The sequence below is a fragment of the Leguminivora glycinivorella genome, chromosome 14 (assembly GCF_023078275.1).
Source record: "Leguminivora glycinivorella isolate SPB_JAAS2020 chromosome 14, LegGlyc_1.1, whole genome shotgun sequence".
NCBI classification, from domain to species: Eukaryota; Metazoa; Arthropoda; class Insecta; order Lepidoptera; family Tortricidae; genus Leguminivora; species Leguminivora glycinivorella.
Window position 1 is genome coordinate 3,677,933 of NC_062984.1, and position 26,306 is coordinate 3,704,238.

Genomic DNA, 26,306 nt, shown 5'->3' on the forward strand with positions numbered 1-26,306 from the left:
ATAATAGTACAAGTACAGAAGGCCCACTGCTTCGATGGTGAACATCCGCCTTTTTAAATGCCTACAAAATTCTAACAAAGAAACGAGCCGCACGTGCGCAGCGTCGGAGGATAGGGTTGCCTATGGATTAAAACTCATTCATTCTCAGATAAATAGTTATACTATATATTCAAGTCTTGGTTACTTTCTAGGTATATATACAGTATTTATATATTTTTGTAGCGCGGCGATAGAATCGGCGGAGTGAGCCGCCCCTGCCATTACCAACCCCCCCCCCCCCCTGTCGAGATTTGCCCCGCTGTACCTTTCTCTTCATTTTCATCTGTGACTTCATGATGGATAGTTGAGATAAGTCAAAGAGAAAGATATAAAGTACCTAATTGAATTAACGACATCACTCCTCAGTATTTCATACATACATACATACAATCACGCCTGTATCCCATAAAGGGGTAGGCAGAACACATGAAACTACTAAAGCTTCAGTGCCACTCTTGGCAAATAAGGGGTTGAAAGAAAACGAAACTGTGACATTGCAGTGACAGGTTGCCAGCCTCTCGCCTACGCCACAATTTAACCCATATCCCATAGTCGCCTTCTACGACACCCACGGGAAGAAAGGGGGTGGTGAAATTCTTAACCCGTCACCACACAGGCCACTAGTAGGAAACTAGCCTAAGTAGTTTGATAATCATTAAAAAACGAATTTCCTGAAAGCTTCAGCTAACAGAATCACTAGTTATGAATTTTTTTTTTTTTATTACAGAAAACACATAACACAAATTTAAATTTAAATCTTCGCCAAACTGCACAGCAGTTTGTTGGCGAAAAGAGACACTCTTTTTACATATTTTAAGTAACTTAGGTATAGCTATTGTTAGTAACATTTAGGTTTTAATTATGCTATGTTAGTGTGTGACCTTAATGACTAAACTATTTTAAAGATAGTACACAAACTCCTACACACACAGACGTCAGGCAAAAACTAAAGGAATAATAAATATTATTAAATGTAGGTAATTATGGCCGGTTTTCCTGTTAGCGACAACGGCGGCGATGAATTGTTCAACTGATTGAGCCAATTATAAAGCTGGGCATAACCCCATGTTTGACTTCCTATTAGGATAAGTGCCTACATTTGGGCAGTCTGCAGAAATGCTCCAAACTGGGGCAAATAATAGGGGAACGTCAAGTACCTGGGAGGAGTCTATGTGTTAAGCGTTTGATGGTTTGCTGTGACTGGTTAATTTCCCCATTAGAAAAATATAGCTCTAATATTACAAATTTATTAACACTTTATTTAATAATTTATCAATTTTTAAAATGATTTTAAATTCATTATACGCGATTTAATCCGTTTCCATAGTTTTATTTCATTAGTAACTATCGCGGTAACCGAAGACAATATTATTTTTTTATTATTATTTTCTAATATTTAAAATTTCTTATAAGTCTTGGGTCACTCTTTAGTGAAACTCGCCTGTTGTCTATCGTAGTTTAAGTTATGTTTAACTAGCTTTTGCCCGCGGCTTCGCACGTGTTAGAAAGAGACAAAAAGTAGCCTATGTCACTCTCCATCCCTTCAACTATCTCCACTTAAAAAATCACGTCAATTCGTCGTTCCGTTTGGCCGTGAAAGACGGACAAACAAACATACACACTTTTTGTCTCTTTCTAACGTGAGCGAAGCCTCGGGCAAAAGCTAGTACTTAATCAATTTTAGGAGCCAGTACCTTATTCTATTGTATTCAGGAAGGCGTCTGAGTAATTTGGACCACAGGCCAAACAATAGCGAAGACCGCCGTCTAAACATGCACAACTTTAATTACATTGCACGTATACGTTACATACAGGGTGTTACCTGAAAACACTATTAGAATACTACACGAATATGTTTTCATCACACTTGCTTGGAAGCTTGCGCTGTTAAACTATCGTTTTTATACATTAATAGCTTTCTGGCGAATTACTCGCACAACGTATCAGCATTGCGACACAGCGAGGAAATGTCGCCAGTATCCTTGGTACAATGTCTCAAGCGCCTATTTTAGACATTAGCTAGCTTTTAAGTTTAGTCTTAGTTTCTTTTATAATTATGTAAGTAAAGATATTTTAGAGCATTTCTTTTTTTTTTGCCAATAATTTATTTAAATTGTTTTAGGGAACTTTAGGTCAATTGTACTCAGAATCACGAGTACTTTCAATCTCACTGGGGGACAAAAAGTGTCCCAGAATTTCCATACATTATTTTGTTACATATACATTCCTCTTTTGTTAACCCATACAACATGTACGGAAAATGGCAACAAAATAAGGAAAAAATGTATGGGACAATTTTTTTAACTACTAGGATTGAAAAGGCATTCTGCATTCATTTTCTGAGTAGAAATAGCATTTTTTTTTTTCAAAAATATCACACTTCATAAAAGTGGCAAAAAAAAAGAAATGCTCTTTAAATAAAGAAAAAGGTAAGACAAAATTGGGGTTTTTAACACACGCGGGTTCTAAAACAGCCTGTGTGTGCATTATGCGGAGCAGCTCGCAGTAGTCAGGGCATTAGTGGTCTTCTAATGTCTGCCGGGCACACTGCATCGCTTTAATGACATTTCATTTAACTGAACATGTCTTGGTTTTATAAAAATACTCTAGAGGGATAATTATGCTTCTTAAAAAGTGGTAAACTGGAGCCAAGTTACCGTATGAAAATGTCCCTTATCAAAGTCAGATAAATTACAATGTGAAATGTGGCTTTAAAAATGGCACGTTTTCTTTACAAAACTATAAAAAACCATGTTTATTTCTCAGCAGTTCTCGAAAAGTTTGTACAAAAATTAAGGAAAAAGTTAAATTTGTTTTTATTAATTCCTATTTTGTTATCAAGATTTTGTTGATGAATTGAGATTTTATTAAATTTTATTTCGTCATTAAGGTTCTCTAGTATAAGCGCTGGTGGCCTAGCGGTAAGAGCGTGCGACTTTCGATCCGGAGGTCGCGGGTTCGAACCCGGCTCGTACCAATGAGTTTTTCTGAACTTATGTCCGAAATGTCATTTGATATTTGCCAGTCGCTTTTCGGTGAAGGAAAACATCGTGAGGAAACCGGACTAATTCCAATAAGGCCTAGTTACCCTTCGGGTTGGAAGGTCAGATGGCAGTCGCTTTCGTAAAAACTAGTGCCTACGCCAAATCTTGGGATTAGTTGTCAAAGCGGACCCTAGGCTCCCATGAGCCGTGGCAAATGCCGGGATAACGCAAGGAGGATGATGAAGGTTCTCTAGTATCTATATTTTCTTAATTATACCAATTAACCTGTATACAGAGTGGGGCCTGTAACAAAGGCGAAGCATTGAACTGTAGGCTATTCTCCTTATACTGATCAACATTTGTTCAGTGACTTTTAAAAATTATGAAGTTTTTAAATTTTAAATTTTTCATACAAAATAAATATTAGCTTCAATGTACGCCATTATTGTTGTCATTGACGTTGTCTGTCACACTTTAGACTTAACAGAATTCGCAATACATTACCTCTTAGAAAAAACTTTCAAGGGTGATAAAAATCAAAATACAAGTTATTTTTAAAAGTCGCCGAACAAATGTTGATCAGTATAAGGAGAATAGCCTAGAGTTCAATTCTTCGCCTTTGTTACAGGCCCCACTCTGTATATCTTACGAAAGTTGACTTATATCACTAAATGTTGGTAAAAAAATAGGATCAATTAAAATTTGCTGACGTGGCTATGTACAAAGTTGCCGGGAACTGCTCTTCTGATATTATTTAATGTTATTATCATAGTACTCTGGCACACCTTATTTGTCTGTATAGAAAAACAACCTAAAATTTATTGTAGGAGAGAAATGTTGTTGCGATTTCTCATCTTTTTTCTTCCTACTGTAAAATATACTACAGAAAATTCATTAAAATATCTATTTAATCATTAGTACCTTGTTGCATTACCTACTCTTATATTTCATCCATACTAATATTATAAATTAAAAAGTGTGTATGTTTGTTGGCCCATCTTTCACGGCAAAACGGAGCGACGAATTGACTAGATGTTTTTAAGTGGAGAGGGTTGAAGGAGATGGAAAGTGACATAGGCTACTTTTTTGTCCCTTTCTAACCCCCCACTTCCCTAAAATAGGAGGTGGAAGTTTGTTTGCAGCAACTTATAAATAATAAAATATCAAACATTATCTCAAGTATATCAAACATCTAACCCAGTTTAGCTCATTTACTATAATATTTCCTAACTAGACTATTAGCTATCCTACAGACAGAATTCTAACTAATACCGTGTTGGGCACTTAACTTTCGTGAAAAAGATTCAAAAACTTTTTTTTTAAATAGGTAAATTTAATGTTTTTCCTACTCAGAATTACGAGCCCTTTTCATCCTACTAGGCAAAAAAAAACGTCCTTAATTTTTTTCCACTTCGTTGCCATTTTTCAAACACTGTATAGCGGTTACAAAGTGGAAAGTATGCAAAATAATAAAAAAAATTGGGACCATTTTTTTGTCTCTTGTTTTGTGTCCTATATCGAAAGGGCTGGCGATTCTGAGTAGGAAAGACATAAAATTTACCTACCTTAGAAACATTTTTTTGGTGATTGTTCTCGCGAAAATTCCCTGTTACATTACTTACACATATTATAGTACATATACTTCATAACATATAAATATCTAACATTTTCTCATCTACACTGAGAGAAATTTGCATTGTGAATTTAACAAGTTCGACTTATTGCGGTTAATCCGTTTGAATCAGCCAAACGTATGTTTAAAACAATATGTGTCAGGTTGTTTTTATAAAATCGACTTGTTGATTCAAATATATTGCCGATTCAAATGACAAGTAGCTTGTTGTTTGAACTAAGGAGCACGTAGGCGCTATTTTAACCAAAAAACTTGTTGAACGAACATGAAAACTGGTTGTATTTTCTCTCAGTGTAGTAGGTATATCAAACATCTAACTTATTTCAGTTCTGTTAATCAAATATTTCCTGCAAATCATTTCCAAACTAGACAGACTAGCCCAGACAGACTTCTAACTAAAATATTGAAGCGCCACAAAGCGAATTGGCGCTGTTTATTTTTCAGCCGCATACGCTCAACGAAACAGACCGGAACTCCAGTCGAACATTATAAATTCAGAGTACGAGTCGCATGGCACACAGTTTGAGGACAGTATAATAATATGACAGTATAATAAAGAGAGTATCACAATAACTAATAAACTACCCGACCATATTATACAGGAACTCGATGATAATAAATTTAAAAGTGCCATTAAGAAAATATTACTTGACATAGCATATTACTCCGTAAATGAATTCTTAAACGACAAAACATTGATGTAAATTACTACCCGCTGACATCTAATATTTTTATAATGAACTCATAATTATTATTAATTTATTTCTTATTATTATAATTCTATATACGCAATTAAATGATTCTTAATGTGAAGCTTATCTAAATTCTTAATACAAATTTTGTTATCATTGTGGAATTATAATCCCATTATAATTCCACAATGATAACAAAATTTAATTATGAATTCTCCTTATTATTTTTTCTTTTTCTGAACTATTGACTCAAATTAAATAAGAAATAAATAAAACTAACTGTTACTCATTTAAATTATTTAATAAAATTGCAATAGAACTATTAATTAGATAATACATTGTATAAGTCATAAGTTAAGTATAGCTTTAAGAATATTGTGTGCCCTTACAGGGCGTCATGTACCTACCAATATATACTTGTAACACCTACTGTATCATGCACATGACTACAATGAAATAAAGAATAAAGAGAGAGAGAGCAAGCGCTGGTACCCTAGCGGTAAGTACGTGCGACTTTCGTTCCGAAGGTCGCGGGTTCGAACCCCGGCTCGCACTAATGAGTTTTTCGGAATTTATGTGCGAAATGTCATTTGATATTTTCCAGTAGCTTTTCGGTGAAGGAAAACATCGTGAGGAAACCGGACCGGATCGTGGGGAAGCAGCTCGGCGGGTGGTCTAGTGGTAATGGCGTTAGCCGCGTAAGCTGAAGACCCGGGTTCGGGCTCGGCCACCAGTGGGCCTTGTCGTTTTTTCTTTCGTGTATGATATCTATTATTTCAAGATACTGTTTTCATCCTACCGACTGCGCCAGTGTGGAGCGGTTAAATCACTTGGAAACCCTTCGTACATACGTGTCGGAATAAAATGCATTTCTCGAGGTAAAACGCTCGTGTCGTAGGGTGAAATATTACTTCGCCACTTATTGCGGGGAATATGCTTTTGATGCGAACTTGTTTTAGTGTGAAGTGTGACTTCTTTTAAAATGGATGTGAATTAAGTATTCATATTATTTTGCAGTGTAGGCGATGGCTTTAAGCATGACTCACATTGCAACGGAACGGACCATGGACGGAGCGGCATACGGGATAGTTATTATGGTGATGAAAATCATGGACACAAGTCACATAAAACTTATGTCTATGTTGGACTGGCTCAGTCGGTAGTGACCCTACCTGCTAAGCCGCGGTTCGGGGTTCGAATCCCGGTAAGGGCATTTATTTGTGTGATGAGCACTTGTTCCTGAGTCATGGATGTTTTCTATGTATATAAATATGTATTTATCTATTTGAGTATGTATATCGTCGCTTAGCACCCATAGTACAAGCTTTGCTTAGTTTAGGGCTAAGTGGATCCGTGTAAGATGTCTCCAATATTTATTTATTTTATTATTTATTGAAATTTCCTAAATTCATAGGTGATGAGGAGAACATTAAAGATGTTTAAACATTATCAGTGTCTATAATCTATTTAAAGGTCATAACAATTTTAAATCATTACACATCACAAATTACTAATATTACAATTTATTGGAAGTGCATTGATCATACCTAGCTTATGCTTTCGATTAAGATTTTATGAATAAGAGTTAGGAAACTTAGGAGAAAAAAGGTCCTGCTAGAAACTTCCGCTTTTAGGTGAATAAAAACACTCAAGCAAGGCTTCGGTTTCTCAATGAGTTGAAAAGTCAGATGGCAGTCGCTTTCATAAAAAGTAATACCTATGTTGCTAAGGACCAATTGCACCAACGAAAATGGAGGGTTAACCCGAGGATTCCATGAAATTTGACAGTTGACAGCCCACTAACTCTGAGTTAAGGGTTGGTGCATGTGGACCTAAAAGCAAAACCTTAAACTCGCATAGGCCTCTAAAAACATGCCCAAGAAAGACCAGTTAGTAAATTGTATTTAAATTTCTGTAGAACTTTTGATTTTCATTAACTTTTCCATGCAAAATTGTACTATCAAAAACCTAACTTCCCACATTGTAAATAACTATTTTAGTTCTAAAGACAAACAAACTTATTTGATTTGGTTATTCCCTTGAAACAAAGTTTCATTTCACTGCATCTCTATATCTTTAGTACTCGTATTTGAAACTTCCAAACGTCGAGTCGTAACTCTGCAAGTCATACGCAAGAGTCATGCCAAGTCATAAAGTTCTTAAGCACACAATAAATACTATTCGTATCATGTTAGTATTCATCGAACCCATACCATCGAACATTTAACTACTCTGTCGCACATTGAACTACCACTACGGTCACATTATCGCGCCATAACAAGAATAAAACTACCCAAAAACCCCCGATTGCATTTCTACGACCGAGAAGCGATAAAACGAAAGGAATTGAGGTTCGTTCCGCGAAAAAATGTCCCATCATTCTTTTAAAATGGGCCCAATTTCCCGATACTGCGTATAAGCACGCATGACCACATGAAGAACAATCTGAAACCAACGCTACTTGTGAAGTTTAAGCAATGTTCTTGGGTGGCAAGGACCTGAATTATAAAAAAAAGTGTAAGTGGACTGGTCCGAATCGCACCCAGCGGGTGTTTGAGAGAAGTTATCAATCTTTGGAAGGATGAAACCCATTTCAACCTCTATTTATGTTTGGTCAACAGTTTTTCGAAAATGAAAAAGATAAGAAAAGGGTCACGATTATCAGTTACGATCCATTGTGTCCCGTATTGAAGGGTTTCGAGGCGAGGTTCGATTGTTTTTGTTTAAGTTTTGCTATCTAGTCTTTGATTGTTTCTCTGTGATTAATGGGGAGCCAAATTTCAGTCGTGATTCACATTTAACGATAAATTTTATAAGTAGGAAGAAGTACCTACGTACGTACTCATGATCTACCTAGGTACCTAACAGCAATTAGAAATATATGTGGCCTCTTTCACCACAGTGAAATTGACACTTGACATTGACAATTCTTGATAAGGTAACATTATTACTCAGCGTCAATATTTAATTGTCTTTGTTGAACAGGCAATGAATGGAGAAGTATAACCGTCGGGCGACAATTGTCACACATTGAATTATTTATTTTCAGGTCTTGTATATTAGTAACAATTAGGGCCACTTTCACCAACGAAAATGGAGGGTTAACCCTCGGGTTAGCCATCATTTTATATGAAATTTGACAGATGACAGCCCACTAACCCTGAGTTAAGTGGTTGATGCAAGTGGGCCTTAAAGATTTAAAAAATTGCAATTTATTAAACCATTCAATAACACATTAAAACAATAAAAACACTTATTAAAAAATATTAAAAGTGTACGTACACAAGTTGTCAACTTGTTCAAATCAAAAGCTGAAAATATTATGCCACTTTTAGTTTCCTCCTCCAAAAGTCTACCTACAAACTTGAAGCACACTGTCACATTTCTAAGAAGTCTCCGACTATTGCAATATGCACGGTACTTGAACCCCGTCCAAATGAGCCCATTCCACGCCTGCCGGCCTAATCAAAGTGACAATAGTTGACGCGACGTGCCGAGCGAAACGCAGTCTGGCTGTCGTAGGTAGTCTGGACCTATTTTTTTTGCCATTTTTTTATTTTAATCTCACTGGGAGACAAAAAGTGTCCCAGAATTTCAATACATTTTTGTTACTTTCCTCTTTTGTTACCCCACACAACATGTACGGAAAATGGTACCAAAATAAGAAAAAATCGTATGGGACCATTTTTTTAACTACTAGGACTGAAAAAGCTAGTGATTCTGAGTAGATATAGCATATTTTTTTTCAAAAATATCACATTTCATAAAAGTGGCGAAAAAAAAAAGAAATGCTCATAATGGCATTTCTGCGACGCGAAACGAAAACGAGCGAAAGATAGTCTGGCTCGCGCCAATACGCAAGAGTGATAGAGATATATAGCTATGAAAGAGATATTATCATGAGCGTTTCGTGAGCGTTTGTGCATTCGGCTACGCACACTAAAGAGAGATAGGGAGAGTTACCTACGATACGCTTACGAAGCGTAGCAGTAACGATGGCTAGGTATCTTGAAGTTGAAATAATGTGGCCACATAAAAAACTATACGTTTATCTAAATTACTTCCATTTTGGCCGTTCGTGGCGTTCGTTTCGGCGCGGTTCTGATCTGATCTGGGTTTGTGTTCGGATCTAGATAGATTGGGGATTTTGCTGCAAATAAATAATGGCCGTATCTATCAACCAACTTGAAAGGAAAAAAGCTCGATTAGAATATTGTAGAAGATTATATTTTAGGGACTAACAGTGGCAAAAAATCAATTTAAGTTACACCTCCAATTGTTCCTAATTTTTTTTACAAGAAACAAATATGTAGGTACATATTTTCCCGAGACCCTATCTTTTACAAAGTAAATAGTTTTTGGGATTAATAAATAAATAAATAAATATTGGGGACCCTTATACCGATCAACTTAGTCCCAAACTAAGCAAAGCTTGTACTATGGGTGCTAAGCGACGATATACATACTTAAATAGATAAATACATACTTATATACATAGAAAATGTCTATATCATACGGCTGACAGACAAACGGACTTACGCAAATATGACAGAATTATCAGGATTTATTTTCAGTATTTCAGCTGCAGAAATTGTAATTGAAAAAGTGTGTAGAAAAATTACAATGTTTGCAAATAGAGTGTCCACCAGTTATATATGGTAGGCGTGTTCAGTGGATACATGTAGAACTGTTTACTCAACATCATAGTGCCCTAATGGAAAAAACTTTATTATTAATAATTAAACACAAAACCATATAAACTAGTAAGACCTAAAACAATAACATGAAAACTAAACTAAACCTATGAATAAAATTAAACCTATAAATAAAACTAAATAACAAACTAAAACTTACCTACAAAAATACCCCTGTTATAAAAAGAAAACCCCTTCTAATAGGTCGGACTGCAACGTTGGTGCCGTGGAAACTCGGAAGGACCCTGGTGTGGGACGCAACGTGTGTCGACACATTTGCTCAGTCCCACATTCAGGGGACCCGCATTCAGGCCGGAGCCGCGGCTGACCAGGCCCAAATACTCAAGCGCCGCAAATACTCGTCGTTGCTCAACAACTACGAGTTTGCGGCGCTCGCAGTTGAGACTTTGGGTCCCTGGTCAGACGATATGAAAAAATTCATGGGGGCACTGTCGGCACGGCTGGTCGACACTACAGGGGACCCCAGGGCTGGCGCGTACCTCTGTCAACGCATCTCACTGGCGATACAAAGAGGAAACGCCGCCAGCGTCATGGGGTCCATGCCGCAGTCCGACCTATTAGAAGGGGTTTTCTTTTTATAATGGAAAAAATGGATTAGTTACAATTTGCCCCCCAGTCGAGATTTGCCCTGCTGTACGTTATAAAAGAATTCTCGTCTCGTAAACTAGTTATACATGAAATAAGGTATTTAAATGCTTGTCTAAAATAGTAGCTAGTGCCGCATTGTTGTCTTATCCGTCGCTCTGCATATTTTAACTTGACTGCCAGACGTACTTTTAACAGTTGGCGGCACGCAAACGTTTAAGCATAGCCGCTTTTATACCTACTCTAAAATTGGGAAACCTGGTATTTTAAGGGGTACCTACTTATGTATGTTATGAGTAAATAGTACCACAGGTTATTAATAAGTTACTAACGTAACAGATCCTTCACTTGCCCGCATAACAATAAATACCTACGCTGTATTTAACTAATACTAATAAGTCACATAAAAGTCAGAAGAATAGTAGGTATGTACCACGCGACTACACAGGCGGGCGCGTGGCGCCCTTCGACACTTGTTAATTGGAATGAACGGCTACGGAGTGACGTAGTCCTGGTAGTACGTAGAGCGATTGAAGATTATTAAATAAATAATGTCGCATAAATCCTATATGATTCTTAAACTCTCTCACGATTTACCGAAACTGACAAAACTTTTACAAATCGTATTATTTTAACTTAAATTATTATCAATTATATAATACGGTAATACTTAAGTACGGTATACATGATGATGATGATGTGTTCCTGTTATCCCTCACTAGTGACATAGGGCTCTTAGAAGAATGTTCCACTTTTCACGATCCTGGGTGACTGCTTAACAACAGGTATACATGATAAACATTATAAAAATAAAAACCGGCCAAGAGCGTGTCGGGCCACGCTCAGTGTAGGATTCCGTAGTTTTCCGTATTTTTCTCAAAAACTACTGAACCTATCAAGTTCAAAACAATTTTCCAGAAAGAGTCTTTATAAAGTTCTACTTTTATGATTTTTTTCATATTTTTTTACACTTTTTAGGGTTCCGTAGTCAACTAGGAACCCTTATAGTTTCGCCATGTCTGTCTGTCCGTCCGTCGGTCCGTCCGTCCGTCCGTCCGTCCGTCCGCGGATAATCTCAATAACCGTTAGCACTAGAAGGCTGAAATTTGGTACCAATACGTATATCAATCACGCCAACAAAGTTCAAAAATAAAAAATGAAAAAAAAAATGTTTTATTAGGGTACCCCCCCTATATGTAAATTGGGGGCTGATATTTTTTTTCATTCCGACCCCAACGTGTGATATATTGTTGGATAGGCATTTAAAAATGAATAAGGGTTTACTAAGATCGTTTTTTGATAATATTAATATTTTCGGAAATAATCGCTCCTAAAGGAAAAAAAAGTGCGTCCCCCCCCCTCTAACTTTTGAACCATGTGTTTAAAAAATATGAAAAAAATTACAAAAGTAGAACTTTATAAGGACTTTCTAGGAAAATTGTTTTGAACTTGATAGGTTCAGTAGTTTTTGAGAAAAATACGGAAAACTACGGAACCCTACACTGAGCGTGGCCCGACACGCTCTTGGCCGGTTTTTTTCCTTTAGGAGTAATTATTTCCGAAAATGTTAATATTATCAAAAAACGATCTTAGTAAACCCTTATTCATTTTTTAAATACCTATCCAACAATATATCACACGTTGGGGTTGGAATGAAAAAAATATCAGCCCCACATTACATGTAGGGGGGTACCCTAATAAAACATTTTTTTCCATTTTTTATTTATTTATGCACTTTGTTAGCGTGATTGATATACATATTGGTTCCTAGTTGACTACGGAACCCTAATACATATAAGCAAAATTAATATCCCTTATGTCGGTAACTTCAGTTACTCGTCCCAACCAATTTTTTTCTTAATGACACTTCGTCGCGTGAAACAATGTCTATACATCTTCATAATTATCTTCATACATACAAAATGCGAAACGATTCACAAACTACCCTAATTACACACAAGTTGCGAGAGTATTGTCTTAAAACAGTTTAACGCCAGCGAAGCTGGGGCCTTATTCGACTCGCATTTAACTGTCAAGAGCCAAGGTCGTAACAAGGTCACGAGGTCAAGGCGGTGGCTCGAGATCGGGAGGCGTGGAAGGATCTTGTGGAGGCCCTATGCACCAATGGGGTGCCTTAGGACATTCAACAACAACCATTAACTGTCAAGGTTGCATAACTTTAAGATTAACAGTGAATATTAAGAAAGTAATTAAACACTTTATTGTACCACCAAAAAAACATAAAGATACAAAAGAAAAAAGAAAATGGAAGTACAAGGGAAGCACAAGAGAAGAATTGTCATTGTCATTGTTTGTATTTTGTAGTTTCACAGTGCCTTGGTGTAAACTGTAATGCTGTGTTACTTTTTGATTAAATAAATAAATAAATAAATTGACAGTTTTCAAAGTCACTTTGGTGAAATAAGCCACTGACTGTGAGTTGCAAATGTATCGCTTAACTTCAAAACTGGGTAAATCCAGTTTTTTCAATTCAATTCAATTCAAAAAATTTATATCAGGCAAATGACCCACAGATATATATATATATATATATATATATATATATATATATATATATATATATATATATATATATATATATATATATATATATATATATATATATATATGTATATATATATATATCAATAAAAGCGCAGAATTTAAACATTAAAAAATCGTCAATAAAAATTAAAAAATAATAAAAATAAAAATATATTCTGCTGCTATAAGGTTGATTATCTTTCAGATCATATTATATTTTTTATATATTCAACCTTAAGAGGGGGTAGAGCAGGGAGAATTTTCAGAATCTGTCAAATTACCCCATTACACACACAAACACCCTTCACTCACACTACCTCAATTTACTGTGAAAGGTCAGTGACGCGTGATACTCTGCAGCCGGACCACCACGCTTTATTGTGCTCAGATTACCATGGTGGAATGTACCTCTGACATACCCCTTGTACCTCGTCGGAAATTGCATGTACCTCAGTAGTTTGCCAGAAATATGCATTTAAAAGGGGTCCGGCTGGGGAGTAGTACTCCCCAGCCGGACCACGGCTGTACCCGCTCATATCACTGACTTCAAGATATAATTTAACTATCACAAGAATGTACCTGTTACATACCCGTGAATAAGTTGTTTATTCCTTTTAAAAAGTGGCCTTATACATTATTTTTCACACATTAAAATTTTTGGTTATCGCGGTTAGTACGCGATTTCGTTAGCGCCTGAAATATGTGAATAGCAATGTTTTGCGTTTATATGAAATTGCGGAAAAATCTCATAAGGTATTACATCGACTTAAATTCAATTGTATATTTAGTATACATAATATATGTAATATTTATTACAGTATAATCTTTGTGTTATAACTTTCACATCATAAATATGTATATTATAATTCCGAAAAACTCATCGGTACGAGCCGGGGTTTGAACCCGAGACCTCCGTATTGAAAGTCGCACGCTCTTACCGCTAGGCCACCGTTAGGTATCTTTATTTATTTTTTTCAAGTTTAAAGATGATACAGATGTAGTGCGAAAAGGTTTTCCTTCGTATTTTTCCGGAAACGTTCGTAAGGTGCATTAGGGTAATTCCGAATGATAGAAATGCTCGGATAATTCCGAAAGGGAAATGTAGATATGATGGAAATAATGGCGATTTTTATGCGACTTTCGTAATTAGATGACTTTCGGAATTACCCTAATGCACCTTACCTACGTTAGTACGTTTTATCACTCCTCGGACTATGGCGATTAAATATATGAAAGAGGCGTGTTCCTAACATCCATCGTGAGTTCAAACCTCATCGCCATCCTGTAGTACTAAAAATTCTGTACAAGAAAAAAATACAAAAAGATAGTCATACAGGGTGGTCTTTTTGAGACCGGTGCCCTATAAAGGGAACGGTGGCCTAGCGGTAAGAGCGTGCGACTTTCAATACGGAGGTCTCGGGTCAAACCCCGGCTCGTACCGATGAGTTTTTCGGAATTATAATATACATATTTATGATGTGAAAGTTATAACACAAAGATTATACTGTAATAAATATTACATATACATATTATGTATACTAAATATACAATTGAATTTAAGTCGATGTAATACCTTATGAGATTTTTCCGCAATTTCATATAAACGCAAAACATTGCTATTCACATATTTCAGGCGCTAACGAAATCGCGTACTAACCGCGATAACCAAAAATTTTAATGTGTGAAAAATAATGTATAAGGCCACTTTTTAAAAGGAATAAACAACTTATTCACGGGTATGTAACAGGTACATTCTTGTGATAGTTAAATTATATCTTGAAGTCAGTGATATGAGCGGGTACAGCCGTGGTCCGGCTGGGGAGTACTACTCCCCAGCCGGACCCCTTTAAATGCATATTTCTGGCAAACTACTGAGGTACATGCAATTTCCGACGAGGTACAAGGGGTATGTCAGAGGTACATTCCACCATGGTAATCTGAGCACAATAAAGCGTGGTGGTCCGGCTGCAGAGTATCACGAACCACTTCTCGCACTAGTGCGTAAAAAAAACACCATCTGTACTGAAAAAGCATATATTATGTCAATGTCAATGTCACTGCCGTATGCCGTATTTCAGGCCATAAGGGCTGTTTTCTCAAATATGAAAATAACTCAAAAGCAGAACTTTAAAAAGACTTTCTTGGAAAATTATTTTGAACTTGATAGGTAGAACAATTTTTAAAAGTTGTACAAAAAAAATCTGAACTAAGTTTGTAACTATGAAAAGCATTTTTTATCTTAGATTGCATATTTTAGTATCGTAACGAGTTTTCTTTCAAATAAAAAGAGAATTATTAGAATAGGTTGACGGTGTCTACCGTAAACTGGGGTTACATTGACCAATTTGGGAATTTAAACTTCTCTAGCTTCTACATTTAATGGGTATTTTTACCTATTAAATGTAGGAGTTAGAGAAGTATAAATTCCAAAATTGGTCAACGTAACGTAACTAAGAAAGAAAAAAAATGGGACCATCAACTTTTTAAGTCTTTTCCTGCTAAAAATCTAAAAAGGTAACAAAATAAGTGATATCAGGATTATTGTTTTCTGTCACGATGCCTGCACGTATCAAATGTTTCTTTTTAACCCAGTGGTTGACTGGTAGAGAATGCCTTAAGGCATTATGTCCACTATTTGTACTTATTTTTTTACGTGTAATAAAGCATAAATAAATAAATAAAATGTACGCAAAAAAAACGATGTGATCAAACTTAAACTGACATTGGGGTTACTTTGATACACTATTTTTTTTGTAACGATAATCGAATGTAATCCCTTACAAAAGTATTTTATCTCAAGAAAAAAAAAATGGTTCGCAGAGTCAAATATTACAACTCTTTAACGCTATTTTGGGGTTACTTTGATCAAGAATAAAAATTACCATCTTCAAAAAACCAACTTTATTTGCAATTGTTTCAATATTTATTACAAGAAGAAATCAAATTATCAGCCTCAACAAGTACCGTGACATAATCAACTATGTGTCATTATGGTCAATGTTAGCCCATGCAAGTGATCAAAGACACCCCAAAGAGTAAATCATTAGTAGTAAATACCTAGTTTGACTTTATGATACAAAATGCAATACAATGGTATAGCTAAACACATTTCTGGCAAGCTAATATTCACTGTGAACCTTTTACTTTAATACCCACTACGTTAGTTTAGAAGTTTATTTAAACATGAAAAATAGCAACAAACTATGCTTTTATTTTGACACGTTATCCGCACTGCCCAAGACCATACTTACTTATTCACCGCGTCAGAGCACCATCTAACTATAAAGGTTGGTTAAGGGTTATTATATGTGTAGATTTCATTACCGACTACTCATACATAACATATTAAATCCTTATTTTTTTGGCCAAATAAATATAATATGCTCGTGACAGGTCATATTTTGTTCGCAATCCGAAAGAGTCAACCCTAGCACTTTTCCCTATTCACCCCCTTCCCGACCCTATTCACCCCAACGTTAGAGTGAGCGAAAATTACTAAATAAAACGACATATTTTCAAAGACAAACCGAAGTTCACACTGCCAGAAGATTTTTTGTGTAAAAAATTTGCATGGCACATATAAAAAAACTGCTATCGACGTTCAAAAGTCGGTTTTGGCCCTATTCACCATAAATTACGTTAGTTTATACCCGTTCCGATCCCATGAACCCAAAATCTTTAGAAAACGATGTACTATGTAGCCCAATTTTATTTGGTATTTTGGAGGTAACTAGTAAAAATAATTTAGTTTTACAATTGTGCGAAAATAGATTCTCATTTGGCCGGTTTTTTTTACCTGGTCTGGTGGCCTAGTGGTAATAACGTTAGCTGCGTAAGCTGAAGACCCGGGTTCGATTCCCGGCTCAGCCACCGTGGGCCTTGTCGTTTTTTCTTTCGTGTATGATATCTATTTCAATGTATGTTGTATGTGGACAGTTGGACACTATTGTACATAAGACAAGTTAGGACATAAAAATACAGTATAGTTGTGATGTACAAAGGCGACCTTATCCCTATAAGGGATCTCTTCCAACCTTTGAGCGAATTGAAAATTTATTATTCATATAAACTTGAAAAGGAACAAATCAAAAATTATTTAATAAAATAATTTTATTTCTTCCCTAGTTGTATAGTTTCATACTTATGATTTTTATTTTAAAGTAATCCGTTTATATTATAGCAACCATGGGTGATTTTTGCGGACTTGAGTAGAAACGTAGAGGTTGACAGAAGTGTGATTAATATTTCTAAGTGTTAATTTCTTGTATCTAGTCTAACTACGAATCAATACATTGACGTATAAATTGCGTCCATATACAGAGAGGTCAATCATAAAAATATCACTTTAGGTAAGTTATATATCTTTTATACAATGTGACAAGCATTGACCACACATCCCAATTCACCCCTCTTCCGACCCTAAACACCCCCTTCGTAAACCTATTCACCCCCTTTGGGACCCAATTTCCCCCATTCCTGATCCCATTCACCCCTCAGGCCGCGGATATTTATTCATCCCGTAAAAATTCCCTAACACAGTTGCATCGCTTTCTTCATGAAAACCATTATAAAAACAATTTGACAGACATGAAACTGTAAATATATTATTTTCCTACTTTGATTGCGGAAAATAGAAGGAATATGTCAAGAAATATAATAACATTATATACCCCCGGAACCCTTTTCACCCCAAATTGGCCATAAGTTGGCCATACAAATAGACCACGTGACCCCCCCCCCCCTGGGGCCCCGGGCCTTTACCACGTGACCCCCCCCTGGGCACGAAGCTGGATCCGCGCTTGACAGGGACAGGGACAGGGACAGGGACAGGGACAGGGACAGTCAATATCTTCTTTTATCGCTGTCGCTGTTCACGATAAATACAACGTTTTTAAAATCTAACGAGGCGGAAGTGAAATACCTTCTCCCCTGTTGTAGTGCAAATAATGGGGTTTAAATATCAAAAAAATATATAAAAGAAGATATTGACTGTCCCTATCCCTATCCCTATCCCTATCCCTATCTCTATCCTGAAATAAACTTATTAACTTGTATAAATAATCATTTTATTCTGATACCAAAACTCAACAGCCGTTGACGCAGAAGTCAATATGACAAGCAAACTAAATCGATATTAATAAGGAGTCAGTATACCACAATCCTCCCCACTAAAACAACGAAATAATAACACTCTAATACAGTCTAAATAATATAAATTACCTGTATACAGGATTTTTATTTCTAGTACAACGTGGCATGGGGCGGTTCAACACAGGAGATGAATTTACATTTGTATTACTCCCACCACTTACACTACCCCCCTGAAGAGGTACTAGCGCAGACCCTACAACCGGCTGAGCTGGGACCTCTGGTACGATGTCACCCGCAAGTGACACATCAGGCGAAGCCGATGAAGGCAACGACTGCGTGTTTACAAACGGAGGTTCTGGCTCTGACAACGGACATGATAACAATTTCAATCCTTTTGGTCTCAACTGATCGACATGCCTGTGAGCTACTTCACCGGTATTGGTTGTCACAGCATAATCCGTGTTCCCTAATCGCTCAGACACTACGCCAGGCATCCACTTGTCCTTTGAGTTATATCGCCTAATCCACACAGAGTCACCGACGTCAACTGATCTCTGGGAGCCACCGGCCTGTTCCGCCATCTTTATCTGTGACCTCCACACCTTAACCTGCCTATCGGGTTTAAGGACGTCAAGACCCGTCCGCAACTTTCGAGCCATGAGACACTGAGCTGGGCTTTCACCCGTAGTACAATGAGGGGTGTTCCTATAATGTAACAGGAACGTCTGTATTGACATCTTAGTGTCTATGTTTTGCCTGATAGCTTTTTTTACCACTCTTTTAACCGTCCTAACTGCATTTTCAGCTGCGCCATTCGAAGATGGATGATAAGGCGCTGAAAACACGTGTTGGATATGGTTTCCCTTCAAATATTCACTAAACTCCTTACTAGTGAAAGGAGGGCCGTTGTCTGACACAAGTTGTTTAGGAAAACCAAAACGAGAAAACACCTCGGTCAGTTTTTCTATTGTGTGAGCAGCTGAGGTACTCGATACCTGGAATACTTCCAACCACTTAGAAGTGGAATCAACAATGACCAAATAAAGCTTTCCATTAATCGGACCCATAAAATCTACATGAATCCGCGTCCATGAACTGCTAGGATAAGGCCAAGGGCAAGGCACATGGCCTCTAGGCGAGTCCTGCTCCATCGCACAAACCTCGCAAGTTTTACATTTAGCCTCGATCTCTTCATCCATGCCAGGCCACCACACATAACTCCGAGCCATAGATTTAGTTTTGACGATACCCATATGAGGCTCATGTAACATCTCCAATACCGCCTGCTTGCAAGAGTTAGGAACGATCACCCTATGGCCCCACATAACACATCCGCGCTCAGAATACAACTCTTTCTTCCTATTAAAGAAAGGTTGCAAGTTCCTTACATCATTCGAATCAGGCCAACCGTCATCGATATAAGATAAAACTCGACTCAACACCGGATCCCTAGCGGTTTCACGTTTGATGACTTCACTATCGATAGCCAAAGCATCTTGGACATAATGTAAATATGTATGTTCAGGAATAGAGGGTTCCATTCCTACATCGCCTTCGATCGGTAGCCTTGACAAGCCGTCAGCCAAGTTTTCCTTAGTATTGATATATTCTATGTCATAAGAGAATGCCGACAATATCAAAGCCCATCTTTGCATTCGGCTTGCAGCCATCGCAGGAACACCAGTCTTAGGCCCAAACAAACTCACCAATGGCTTGTGATCGGTCCTTAAGGTAAAATGTCGCCCGTATAAGTACTGATTAAATTTCTTTAAACAGTAAATAATAGCCAAGGCCTCCTTATCAATTTGCGAATAATTTTTTTCAGCGTCACTTAGCGATCGTGATGCATAAGCTATGGGGCGCTCGCCCTGCACACTAGGTTGTGTCAGCACACCAGCGACGCCATATGAACTAGCGTCACATGTCAAAATTAAAGCCTTGTCCTGATCATAGTGTGCTAAAACCTTCGATCCAGATAAACGCCGCTTAATGGTCATAAAGGCCTTTTCACATTCATTTGACCAATTCCAAGCAACTCCCTTTTTTAATAAATCATGCATTGGACTCAATATCGAACTCATATTTTTCACAAACTTCCCATAAAAGTTGACCATCCCTAAAAAGGATCGTAACTCTGTGACATTTTTAGGAGTAGGCACCTTTAACATTGCCTCAATCTTAGCCGGATCAGTCGCAATACCGTCTTTAGATACAACATACCCAAGATAATTTACTTGGCTCACTAGAAATACGCACTTGCTTTTCTTAACCTTCAAACCACTCTCATGCAATCGCTTTAGTACTGCATCTAAAGCCTTAAGGTGGTCTTCCTTAGAACTGCCGCCTATAATAACATCATCTTGAAAAATTCCGACGGACGGATGTACTCCTTTTAATAAGTTAGTCATAGTTCTTTGAAATATCCCGGCACTAGATGCCAATCCAAACACTAAACGGTTGTACCTAAACAAACCCCTGTGTGTGTTAATAACAGTTAAATCTCTAGATGCTTCGTCGAGTACTAACTGATTGTAAGCCTGAGACAAGTCAATCTTACTAAAATACTGCGAGCCATTTAAGGTGACAAGTAAATCCTCAACGCGCGGCAAAGGATATCTGTCAACCAGCAAGACCGGATTTAAAGTTATCTTATAGTCCGCGCAGAGCCTCAAACCACCGTCAGATTTACTTACGGGTACCAAAGGCGTAGCCCAGTCCGAGCTATCAACTGGCTCTATGATTCCATCGCGCAGCATTGAGTCTAACTCATTATCAACTCGCCGCAGCAGCGCGTACGGAAGAGGACGAGCACGACAGTAAATAGGAACCGCTCCGTCACGCAATCGCAACTGTATCTCTCCGCCATTGAACCGTCCCAAGCCGCCATCAAAAATCTCCTTATATCTGTCAAGTAATACATCAACATTTAATGATACATCTGTAGCAATATTATTAACAAAACTCACGTGTTTACACATTGTAGGTATTTTTAATTCAGTAAGCCAATGCCTACCGAGCAGAGATGTAGTCCCTTTATCCATTACAAATAACTCCAAATTTTTAGAAATTCCCCCATATCTAACATTCGGTTTCAATACCCCGACAGGTTGAATTTTTGTCTTATTATAACAATTAAACCCTTGACTATACGGTTTTTTAACGGCACGTCAGCAAACATAGCGTTATACGTTTCCTTTGATATACACGATATAGGAGCACCTGTGTCAAATTAGAAGCAAAATAGCTCCTCCTTTTCGACCTCAGGGTGATTGTACGAAAAGGTATGCAATGCGGCAAATTTCACCAGAATCAACACGACACGTTAGTATTTTCAAGTCGAATAAGGCTCCAGATGTAAGTTCGCAACTCAGCTTGCTGACAGAGCAAATGCAAGTGCAGAATTATCGATATAAACGTATATCTTGATGTGGAATTAAACTTTGTATGCCGGCGGGCAAAATTTAAAATAAAATGGATACGGTTTTGGATAGATTCGGGACTTTCAGAACTCAATGTCAAATGCTCGCGTGCGGTCCGTTTGTTAAGACGCTACAGGAGCAAAAACACTAAAACGGAATCCCTCCTTTCAATTTGGGAATTTTAGTTAAATAATACTAGTATTATTAACTAGATTTGTCAAAAAAAATGTCCATTCAGAACAACTGGTGAAAGATATTGCAAAAAAATCTTTAAAATCGAGGTTCCGCTCTCGACTGTTTCCTCCTTCACAATATAATCAATCGTAACGAACTTTGAGAATCTAAATAACAACGAAATTGTCTGTGTTGGACCGTTTAGTTTTTAGGGTTCCGTAGTCAACTAGGAACCCTTATAGTTTCGCCATGTCTGTCTGTCCGTCCGTCCGTCCGTCCGTCCGTCCGTCCGTCCGTCCGCGGATAATCTCAGTAACCGTTAGCACTAGAAAGCTGAAATTTGGTACCAATATGTATATCAATCACGCCAACAAAGTGCAAAAATAAAAAATGTACCCCCCCTACATGTAAAGTGGGGGCTGATATTTTTTTTCATTCCAACCCCAACGTGTGATATATTGTTGGATAGGTATTTAAAAATGAATAAGGGTTTACTAAGATCGCCCCCCCCTCTAACTTTTGAACCATATGTTTAAAAAATATGAAAAAAATCACAAAAGTAGAACTTTATAAAGACTTTCTAGGAAAATTGTTTTCAACTTGATAGGTTCAGTAGTTTTTGAGAAAAATACGAAAAACTACGGAACCCTACACTGAGCGTGGCCCGACACGCTCTTGGCCGGTTTTTTTGGCTAATTTTTACCAATTTTGAAGACCACACCGTTCTTTACGCCAAAATCAATAAGGTTGTTTTTGGAAATTTTGATGGGCTCTAGCGTATTTAAAAATAAGAATATCAAAGAAGTCAAAACGGTCCGACAGAGATAAAAATAAAAATAATCTGTGTTGAAAAAATCAGTGCTCTATCTTCAAAAACCAGGGAGGATATTTCCTCCCTCGTCGTCGAAAGCGTTTGTAGTTATGGAGAATTGACCCCTCCTGTATCGTCTATTGTTATATGAAAGGTGAAATTTTGTGAACATTAAAGCATTGAGCGGTTTGTAGGTACTTGTACTATTGTATATCCTGTGCTTACATATAGTGTATGGTGGCTCTAAATCACTACACCGTCCCCAATTACACAGATCAGTTTGCAGTTCTCTGCAAACGCCTTGAGCTGACACGTGTCTATCTCTAGTCTGTAGGTTTGCACAAGTCAAATACAACTGGCGGATCAAATGTGAAATGCAGTTTCTAGTAGTAGTACAACTTCGGAATAAAATAAAAATTTGCCAAAACCAATTATTGGCACAGGGTTTATTGCTGACCGTATAGTTACGTAGGTTTGCTATAACCTTCGACCAATTAAAATTCTGGAAAATGGATAGGTCAGATAAGCGACATCTGTGCTGGATTTTAGTTTGATAAACATGCTTGGGGTGAAAAGGATTGACCGGGTCCAAAATACTACGCGCGCCAAGACAGGCACTGTTGACGTTGGGGTCAAAACCTCCAGGTTGAAGTGGGACTGGGCAGGCCATGTACGGCATATGCATCCACAATGCAAATGCCCGAGGGGTCGGCCCGGAAAGAGATGGCGGGATGATCTGGACTCCTTTCTCAACAACTGGACGGACGCTGCACTTAATCGGGAGGATTGGAAATCTAGGGGGGAAGCCTTTGCATTACAGTGGGACACCCTATAGGCTATTAAAAAGGGAAGAAGTTTAGTAGGTAAGTAATTTTATTTTAACAGGCAACGAATACTCATTGAAATAATCTTAAAACCGATAAATTAAATACAATTAAGTATTATCTTCGGTTACCGCAATAGTTACTCATGAAATAAAACTATGGAAACGGATTAAATCGCGTATAATGAATTTAAAATTCATGCCATTCATTCATGAATTTTTTGAATATTGTATAACTAGCTTTATTAATAGTGTGTGAACCTGCCTTACAAATCTATTGGGTTGGTAAGAAAGTAATGAGCGAATCATAACCAATATTGTAATTTTTATTTAATTTATTATTTTAATCATTTATCAAAAATATAACGGCCTTCGTTATCTACTACTTGTCTCCATCGTTCTGGTAAAGAATGAATAGCATCGGCGAAGAAGTTCTTAGGTTTAGATTCAAAAAACTCAGTTACGTACTGTCGTAGATGGGCTTGATCATCGAACTTTTTTTCATTCAAGGCATTGCTTAGCGATCTGAACAATGCGTAATCCATAGGTGCCAAGTCTGGAGAGTACGGTGGATGAGGTATCACTTTCCAACCTAGCTCCAATAGCTTTAGCCGAGTCACTTTTGCAATGTGTGGGCGAGCATTGTCGTGTAAGAAAAAACTTTAGCATGCTGTGGACGATTCTGACAGATTTTTTGGTTTAAATTTTCAAGCTGATTACAGTATACTGATGCGGTAACAGTCATTCCACTTGGTAGGAGTTCCCAGTGAATAATACCATGAATATCCCACGAAACGGACAGCATAACTTTTTTCGGGTGAGGCTCTGTTTTTGGTGCCTCTATTCCTTTTTCGTTTGGAGCTAGCCACTGACGTTTGCGTGTGTGATTTATATATAAGACCCATTTTTCATCTCCAGTGATAAGATGGTCCAACCAGTTGAATGTGCGGCGAAAAGACAGAAGTTGTATGCAGATATCGGCACGGCGGTTTAGTTGATCTCTATCAAGTTCGTGCGGTATCCAAACACTGTATTTGTAGTTTTTTCCCAACTCGTTTAAATGTGTTTCTATGGTGACATGAGAGCAGCCTAACTCGGTAGCAAGAGTACGACTCGTTAGCCTCGGATCTCCTTCAATTAAGATTTTTAATTTGGCTACATCAATCTTCACCGGTCGACCAGACTTAGGTTGATCTGATAATGAAAAGTCGCCACTACGAAACCGCTGGAACCATCGTTTCGCCGTGGCCTCAGACACAACTTCAGGAGCAACACGCTGACATATATTACGCACTGCTTCGGCGGCTGAATGGCCAGACTGAAATTCATATAGTAAGCAATGCCTTACATGCACTTTTAATTCGTCCATTTTCTTCCTTATATTAGCTCGGCGACAGCTAGTGAATGACTGACGAGAAACTGTGCGACTCGCCCTTTATATACTTTCGACCTTAGAAGATTCTAGAACTCTCTCAAAAATTTTATGTGGAATTCAATCGATCGCTCATTACTTTCTTACCAACCCAATATATTATTAGTGGTCATGGTTCGTTAATATTTCTTGTATGTGGGTAGCTTTTGCACATTGTAATTTTTCCTCAGTCACCACGAACGCTGTAAAGTGTTCGAAACGTCGGGATGAATTTTAAATTAATTATACGCGATTTAATCCGTTTCCATAGTTTTATTTTATAATTAAGTACTTAAGGTGGTTTTATCATTGCGTTCCTATGACCTAGTGTGTGAGGCTTGAGGGAACGCTCTTTATTGGGCGTGCAGCTGGCGGGGCGTGCGGCGTGCAAGTCAAACTATTGAAGCTCATACAAGTGTCCTGAGTCGACGCTGCGTAGACTGGACGCCCGCCCGCCCGTCGAACGCTGCGCTCTGAGCGTCCACTCAGATCATCAGGGTGCGTAGCCGAGTGGCACAAACGCTTACGAAACGCTCACGAAACGAAACGCTAGTAGATATCTATCTCTATCGCTCTTGCGTATTGGCGCGACAGAGCCAGACTACATTTCGCGGCGTTTCGTTTTCGTTTCACGTCGGAAAAATGCCATTCGGCTACGGGGCCAGATGTACAAGATGAAAACGTACATTAATGTTTTCATATGGTACAAAATCATATTCTTGCATTTTACTTTTGGACATAGCTACTGATGTGCCGACGGAAAGTTTCTCAAATTCTGAAATTTTCACATAGGAAAACTCGGACAATTGTACGGATGGAAACTTTCCATTTCATAAATTTAAATTCCCTTTAAATTTCGTGAAAGTTTCGTGAATTTTTCAAGAAATTTAAGATGTTCTTGGAAAGTTTCCGCAACTTGCACATCACTTGACATAGCCATTTGGGATTAAAAACACGTAAAAAGCTAAAAGACTTTTCAAGATTATGCCAGATTTTCCAAAAGAATATCCTCTTTAAAACTACACGATCTAAATAATTTCCAACTCATTTCACCCCAACAATGACAGCAGGTTTCCGAACATTAAAGCGACGCCATTTTGCCGGAAGTCGCCGGCTGCCGGAACCGGAAGTCAAGACGGTATCGCCTCAAACGGAAACTAACTTTAAACAGGGCTTATCAAGAATATTGGGAATTGATTTCTAGTTATATAGTTTTCATTAGAACTTAAGTAGAACCTTATATGGATAATTTTAAAACTTTCGAAATTTGTTTTGTTTCAAATGTCAAACGTTTTGAAAATGACCCGTTAAACAAACAATAGTTCATTTTACCTCTTACCAGAATTTCATGTCAAATTTATAGGTAAGTACCTACATATTGTAGA

General features: G+C 37.6%; 1 protein-coding gene across 1 annotated transcript; it reads right to left on the reverse strand.

Annotated features, from left to right (window-relative positions):
- Nucleotides 1-18,408: 18,408 nt before the first annotated feature.
- LOC125233495 (uncharacterized protein K02A2.6-like) lies at nt 18,409-20,280 on the reverse strand. The gene has a single exon (XM_048139533.1). It carries the CDS (start codon nt 20,278-20,280, stop codon nt 18,409-18,411), a length of 1,872 nt encoding a protein of 623 aa, XP_047995490.1.
- Between the last annotated feature and the right edge of the window lie 6,026 nt (nt 20,281-26,306).